The sequence below is a fragment of the Cyprinodon tularosa genome, unplaced genomic scaffold (genome assembly GCF_016077235.1).
Source record: "Cyprinodon tularosa strain WSP-4 unplaced genomic scaffold, ASM1607723v1 ctg388, whole genome shotgun sequence".
NCBI classification, from domain to species: Eukaryota; Metazoa; Chordata; class Actinopteri; order Cyprinodontiformes; family Cyprinodontidae; genus Cyprinodon; species Cyprinodon tularosa.
Window position 1 is genome coordinate 927,970 of NW_024039105.1, and position 7,985 is coordinate 935,954.

The following is a 7,985-nucleotide window of genomic DNA, read 5'->3' on the forward strand; positions in this document are numbered from 1 at the left end:
GGTTATGAGCAACAGTGATACCAACAATATTGAAGTTCCTGTGAACGTGTTAGTGGGTCATGAAACTTCTGAGAAAATGATGGGAAAAGGTGTATTTTGTTGAATGCATCACCTTAGTAAGACATAGTTTTTCTTTTTTGTGCCAATTTCTTTAACTAGATAGAGGTTGGTTTAGAAAAGAAGACGATTCATACTTACTGTTGTGGACTTTAACCAGAAGGTAATATATTAAAGAACTAGAACTGGTGGTTATAGCTGATTAATAGGCCACTCAAATCAAGGGTAAACCCAATTATTATTAGTAGTTAAAGGATTATAACGGTAACCAATTATTCACCAAGGTTCTTTAGTCTATTGATCAAGGTTGGACTCCTGGACCAGCTGTTAATTGTTCACGACATAAATAACCACAAGAGACCACGGGTTGAAACATTATTACCTTTATTAGCTAATAATTAGTGTTGCACCGATACCAATACTGCAGTAAATTGGTGGTATCGGCGAGTACCAACAAATAGAGCACCGAAACCATTTTGAGAGCCAAAAGTGTATTCAACTATTGTCACCCGATCCAGGTAGGCAATACAAAGTTCTACTGGATTCACTTTGTATTAGTCTTTTTCCTGCTTAACAAAGGTAGGCAGCAGCTTGACAAAGCCACAATGACAATTATTTTATATCCAAGTAGTATGCAGTTTTGCAATTATTTACACACAGACATCAATTTCAAACAGATGGTATCGGCATCGATGCTTGTACACATTAAGGTTAGACGGGCTTCAAGAGCAGCTTTGATGCCCCTGAAGCGTGTACAGTAAAGTCTGTCCAGATTAGTCTGATTCTTCTGCTGCTCCTGTGTTCAACGGCAGAGAGTAGCTTTGCTATATTTGCTTTGATAAGTGGGTAAAAAGTAGTTTAAATACATATTTTTAAGCGAGAAGGTCCACCAGAAAACCTCATCTGTGCAGGCAGTTAATCAAGATAACAACCCTGAATTCAAATATTATTTAGCTATCTGAGCCGTTGACCCGCATTTGGTGCCCATGTAACAGCACATGCTGTTCACTGAGGTGCCAATACAAACTAGCCCAACCACCATCCCCTGGGTAGCTGTTCTGGGCCGCTGCAACTCGAATACCCTCCGCTGCCAGGTCCCCCCCATTCCACCGGGCCAACATAGTTAACCCCTTTTCCCCCTTTTTTCATCTGATGCCTAATAAGTACTCTGCTTGGGTGACAAAAGGTATAATATATATTCTTCCATATGTTATCTTTGTTTAATCTGAAAGAAGCTCTCTGGTTTAACTGCTGATGTTTTTAAAGTAAGACTTCTGAACTGAATGCAGATGCTCAGAAGCAGTTAGTTTACATGCAAAGTCAATGGTTGACACACATCAGGGTGCAGCAAAAGGTCCTGCAGCACGTTTTGAGCAGCAGGAGCAGCACGTCTGACGAGCTAAATTAAGTCAAAATGTCGAAACCTGCCAGCAAAATATGTTCGATTTCATTATTCTGGTGCCTGCAGTTTGGATTACATACATGAAAAGCGCCCTCCAGCTTCCGCGAATATTAGCGGAAAACTGAGAATAAGCGAAGAGGCTGCTGTTGAACTGGATTTCCAGGGATAGAGCACCGCCAGTGTAACCAGAGACTGGGTAGATTCTCATTTGCTTTAGCAGGCAGATTCACAAAACACTTCATCTTGGTTTGAACAGCAGGAAACAAAACGCTATATTTAGGTCTTTCTGAACAGTAGGCAGGATGTAGTCTGGCTTTGTTCAGACTGTTCACCAAGGGGGGTGGTAGCCACATAACATAGTTTCAGCTGAGAACCAGTGTGTCTCCCCGGTCAGACCATTGGCTCCCAAGGCAACATTTCAGACAAAAAAAAAATGTATATATATACACTATATTGCCAAAAGTATTTGCTCACCTGCCTTGACTCACATATGAGCTTAAGTGACATCCCGTTCCTAATCCATAGGGTTCAATATGACGTCGGTCCACCCTTTGCAGCTAGAACAGCTTCAGCTCTTCTGGGAAGGCTGTCCACAAGGTTTAGGAGTGTGTTTATGGGAATTTTTGACCATTCTTCCAGAAGCGCATTTGTGAGGTCGCACACTGATGTTGGACGAGAAGGCCTGGCTCTCAGTCTCCGCTCTAATTCATCCCAAAGGTGTTCTATCGGGTTGAGGTCAGGACTCTGTGCAGGCCAGTCAAGTTCATCCACACCAGACTCTGTCATCCATGTCTTTATGGACCTTGCTTTGTGCACTGGTGCACAGTCATGTTGGAAGAGGAAGGGGCCAGCTCCAAACTGTTCCCACAAAGTTGGGAGCATGGAATTGTCCAAAATGTCTTGGTATGCTGAAGCATTCAGAGTTCCTTTCACTGGAACTAAGGGGCCAAGCCCAGCTCCTGAAAAACAACCTCACACCATAATCCCCCCTCCACCAAACTTTACACTTGGCACAATGCAGTCAGACAAGTACCGTTCTCCTGGCAACCGCCAAACCCAGACCCGTCCATCAGATTGCCAGATGGAGAAGCGCGATTCGTCACTCCAGAGAACGCGTCTCCACTGCTCTAGAGTCCAGTGGCGGCGTGCTTTACACCACCGCATCCGACGCTTTGCATTGCACTTGGTGATGTATGGCTTGGATGCAGCTGCTCGACCATGGAAACCCATTCCATGAAGCTCTCTGCGCACTGTTCTTGAGCTAATCTGAAGGCCACATGAAGTTTGGAGGTCTGTAGTGATTGACTCTGCAGAAAGTTGGCGACCTCTTCGCACTATGCGCGTCAGCATCCGCTGACCCCGCTCCGTCAGTTTACGTGGCCTACCACTTCGTGGCTGAGTTGCTGTCGTTCCCAAACACTTCCATTTTCTTATAATACAGCTGACAGTTGACTGTGGAATATTTAGGAGCGAGGAAATTTCACGACTGGATTTGTTGCACAGGTGGCATCCTATCACAGTTCCACGCTGGAATTCACTGAGCTCCTGAGAGCGACCCATTCTTTCACAAATGTTTGTAAAAACAGTCTGCATGCCTAGGTGCTTGAATTTATACACCTGTGGCCATGGAAGTGATTGGAACACCTGATTCCAATAATTTGGATGGGTGAGCAAATACTTTTGGCAATATAGTGTATATATATATATATATATATATATATATATATATATATATATATATATATATATATATATATATATATATATATATATATAAGGATGTCACTTGCATATTATCCCCATGCAGAGTTGCTTTCAAGGGTGAAATAATGCGAAATTTCAAACTTATGCAGGTGGTGCATTCAGACCGAATACAACAAAGTAAGAGCAAAGCCACACCTGCAATAAATGTAAAGTGAATTTCACTAGAATTGAGGAATCTGAAAATTTCTGTTACAATGTGTTGCAAAAACCAATCAGAGAATATGTCTGTGGTATAGGATGAAGGACAGCAATTTGCCTTGCTGCCCTTCACTGCCTAAGCATCCCTCGCTTAGGACATCACTGAGTCAGTGCCTAAAGATAGCCGCTCTTGCCCACTGGGATCCGCAAAGCCTTAATCAACCTGAGTGAAAACATGAAAACACCTCCACCTCAAAAGATTTAGCCATGATGTAAGGACCAATTTAACTCCACTTATACTCATGCTTCACTATTTCAAGTTTAGCATGATACTACTTTCCTTTGTCCTCGCTAGTGGTGGCTGGCCAATAGAGGGGGTTAGGGCGCTGCCCTACCGACTCAATTACCTTAATTAAGGCATAAAAAAACAAATAAAAACGTATTTATAAATGTTAAATATTTTGAAATATATTAATATATTTTTTTAGATGTGCAAGATAAATATTAATTCTCTAATGACAAGTAAAGCTGTTTCATTCATCGTGGGATTGGTAATGTATTTTCGCCCTGGGGCGCAAAAAACTTCAGCTACAGACTCTCGTTAAAAGTTCTACAAGAGCAGTAGCTCCTCTGCAATGCAAAAGGATTTGAGAGCTTGGGGTGCAGTCCGAGCAGACAGGAACTGTCATCACGGTAGTAGTGCGGCTAACTGACAGGTTAAGTCCCTGAGGGTGAAGCAATACAAGAGAGAAAGAGAGGGAGAGTGTGAGAAATGGCGCAAGAAAAATTTAATTCAGTGAAGTCCCTTAAAGCAAACTTACCAAGGGAAGCTGGAGGATAAACCGTTTGGACCTGATTAGCTAAACGTCAAAATTAATCAGCAGTCTAAAGACAGATGAAGACGGTAGAGGCGGTCGTTTTCCAGGACCTGGTTTAGCTACAATGCTTGGCTAACTGCCTGCAACAAGGCTAATGCTTTAATCTTTATGCTGAACTAGGGTGACCAAACGTCCCTATTTCCCGGGACATATCCGTATTTCATGTCCTGTCCCGGGCGTCCTGGGTTTTTTTCAGAAAGTGAGGAAATGTCCGGATTTTTTAAATTACCTTAGTTGGACCATTACATTTACAGGCACTAGGGCACTGTGCACGACGCTGCTTGTGACGTAATCCCTGAGCCGCGTCAGTGCGGGCAGCCCTGTTCTTAATCAGAATATAGATTGCGTGGCTGTCAGTACGCCAACAACATGCAAAAGCGCAAATGTATGTTTACTGACGATTTACAAAAGAGTTTCCCCGCTTTCAGACCGGATCGAGACAAATGGGAGGCCTTGTGCACAGTGTGCAAAGCAGGCACATATGTCTCCATGTCCAATGGAGGTGCAAGGGATCTGAAAAGCTACCTGGACTCCGAAAGTAAAGAAAGCCTATTGATATGTTTGTTCGTTTTTGGTACATTTTGAATACGTTTTGCTACACAAGAGGTATTTTTTGTTAATTAGCTCTTTTATTATTTATTTTTTCCAATAGCCTACAGAACAGACATTATTTTGTTTATTGCTGAGGCTGAGTATCATCTGTTATTGGGAGTTGAGAGTTATTGTTAACTTTTATTGTTAAGTGAGGGATGTTTAGATGAGATTATTTCTTTCATTGTGCTATTCATTCGTTACAGGAATTGTTAAGCATTTTTAATTAATACATTTTGAATGAAATTATTGTTTGTTATTGGAGCTATTGCTGTTGACTTTTACTGAAAAGCATTTTTAATAAATCAACTGTAAATATCATGTTATTGTAGGATTGCGTAGGTCTATTTTAAGTGAGTGCATGCCACAGACATCTCTATGCAGGGGAACAGAGATCCCCCCCCCCCCCCCCCCCCCCCAGCTGAACCAGCATAGATAAATACAGATAGGACTCATTTAAAGCACTTTTTACTAAAGGCAAAGAAGCATGAACAATCTGGGATTCACATGAAAATAATATAATATAGTGTACTCTTTTCTAGATGTTTCTTAATTTGCATAGTTGCTTTTAAATAAACACATTGTCAGAAAATAAATACTTTATATACAAAATATAAAACTAATAATAGCTAAAAGTACTAATAGCTTCTCCATTATCAAACTGGTTCATTACTTTTTTTAGGTTTTTGACACAATATTGGACCATGCAAAACACAGATTTACCTTCACAAAGCCTCAGAAGCACAAGATTTATGTACAAAAAGTAAACCTGTTCATGAAATTATGTTTTTGTTTTTAAAATTTTTTTTAATTTTTTTTTTTGTTGGCATTCATATAAATACACTGGTGTGATAACTTAGTATACATTTGATTGGTTTTTGGGATACATCTATTTTGAATTTATAGCCCCCCCTGGAGTAAACTCCATCAGCCGCCACTGGTCCTGACCACATCCTATCTTAACCTCCATTGCTCATCCTCACGCCTTGGTACCAACCACTTTAGTGACACTTTTTATAAATTTGTCTGGGTGGTGGGGTCAAACATTTACATCAGGTTGAGTTATACGTTAATGCACTTAGGATACCCTGACCATGAACCTTTATTTTTATGTCTCTTGTAAATTGTAATGCTCTAAAATTAACCTACAATAAGGGGCAAATAAAAAATCCTATTTGATTATGCTTGTTATGTAATAATATTTACACTGTGGAATGACTCACTTTTATTTAAATATTTCAGATTTTGGAGAGACAATCAACCTGATAACTGGAATGGTGATGAAGACTGTGGACAATATATAAACAAACAGTGGAATGACTATCCCTGTGCAGCATCTCTCAAATGGATCTGTGAAAAACTACCGCCATGGAGTGCCTGAAAAATATCTGCTGTTAATGTAATCGAAACATTATAATTGTCTGAATTATAGGTATAGTGGAGGATTTCCGCAAATATTTGAAAAGACCCAGCCTCTTTACTTAAAAAAAAAATGCACATGCACAACCCTGTACCGCTCTAAACCTGTGCAAGAGCATGCATGAGTCCATAATTTCTCCTAGTGCACACTGTTTAAAGTTGCTGTTTACATTGCCCATACAAACTTACGTTCAAAAAGAAGATTAGCAATTTTTCCACTATGTCAGACTCACAACCTTTAAGTGAAAATGAGGACGAGCACGTAGGATGGCTTTACATAAAGACATATCACCAGAGTGATTTACAGTTAGGAGGACCACTTATCAGGATTGCAGCCCTGGTAGCTGGTCTGATTACTCACTTCATTCACCTACTGTTCCATCCCTGCGCTCTAATTATCATCCATCTTATTCACCTGCTCCCCCTGCTTTATATATGGTTCAGCCCAGCTATCGGGGCCAGATCATTGTTCCTAGATTTTTGTGTTATTCAAGTTTTGTTTAGTCCTCGGTTCATGTTCCCGTCCCCGGAGGCCAGTGGATTGAGATGGTTTGTTATTTGTCTCGTGTCTTCTGATTGTATCCCGGCTCTTCTCCGCTGAACCCTTAGGGTTTTGGCTCGGCAAGCGGGGGAGGTCAGTTTTTTCCTGTAATCCTGGCTGAGAGGTTGAGTATAGTTTAAATTTTGGCAGTTATTCTGGTACCATGTCTTGTCTGAGTTCCTTTCTACCAATGAACCTGCCTGTCTATATCTGAGCGTGTCTATCTGAGCTCGCTGCAGGACTCATTGGAACTCTGAACCTGCCTGAATGCTCGGTAGATTCCTGGAACCCTGGATCTGTCTGTTTCTGTACCCCTGGTTGGACTACGGACTCCTGGATCTCAGAACAGTCCTGTTCTGAACTGTTTCCCTGAACTGGATCAGTCCTCTGCCCACTCACTGGTGCTGCTGCACAGGGAACTCTCTGGATGGCTCAACATCGCATCTCGTTGGCAGAGCATCAGCTGATCCTGCCTTTCATGAGAGGATTTAAAGAACTGTTTCACCAGAGTGCCAGTAATGGCTTGTACCCCGCCCCCATCACAGCCGTTGCTGGTCAACTGATCCACGGCAGCCTGCGTTCTGTTTTTGTAATTTCCCACAGTTCTAACTGGCCTTGAATACTGGATACATGTGTCCCATTTCATGACACTTATTTTGATGATCCACCCAGAAAAAAGAACAGCATCGCTATACCCTTAAGCTAATATCGAAATATAGTTTTGCTCTCTGCGTTTATACAGTACTTCCTCTGTTCAAGGTTTCTTTCAAGTTATTGTTTATCGAAGATTTCTATAAAAACAAAAATATTGTACTATTATACTATACTACTATTGTTTTTTTAAATCATGCTGACTTTTCTATAAGGGACAAACAATGACAAAAGAAAAATTAATTTGAAAATGAATAAAGACATATAAATAAAAACAATATTCATAAAATTGTATAAATGAATAGATGAAAGAATATTCTATTTTTTTAAACAAAAGCCTTGAAATTGAGGATTGCTCCATTTCCCCTCAAATGTTGGTTGAGATGTAAAAAAAGAGAGAATGCAAACCAATTCAATTCCAAGGGTATAGGAAATCAAGTCCCAGCAAACTATTTCTACTAACATTGTAAAAAGAGTCTCACCAGCTCAGTGTTTAATACAGTTAACCCTAAGAATAGAAGCCGACACCATGTGGATATTGGTC

General features: G+C 40.7%; 1 protein-coding gene across 1 annotated transcript in view; it reads left to right on the top strand.

Moving 5' to 3' along the window:
* LOC119791367 (CD209 antigen-like protein C) overlaps positions 1–7,363 on the top strand; it is a 65,485-nt gene extending 58,122 nt beyond the window's left edge. The window contains exon 6 of the mRNA XM_038297437.1: positions 6,073–7,363. Coding sequence (XP_038153365.1) covers positions 6,073–6,211 — 139 coding nt within the window. The 3' untranslated portion in view covers positions 6,212–7,363. The remainder of the gene's footprint in view (positions 1–6,072) is intronic.
* Positions 7,364–7,985: the final 622 nt, after the last annotated feature.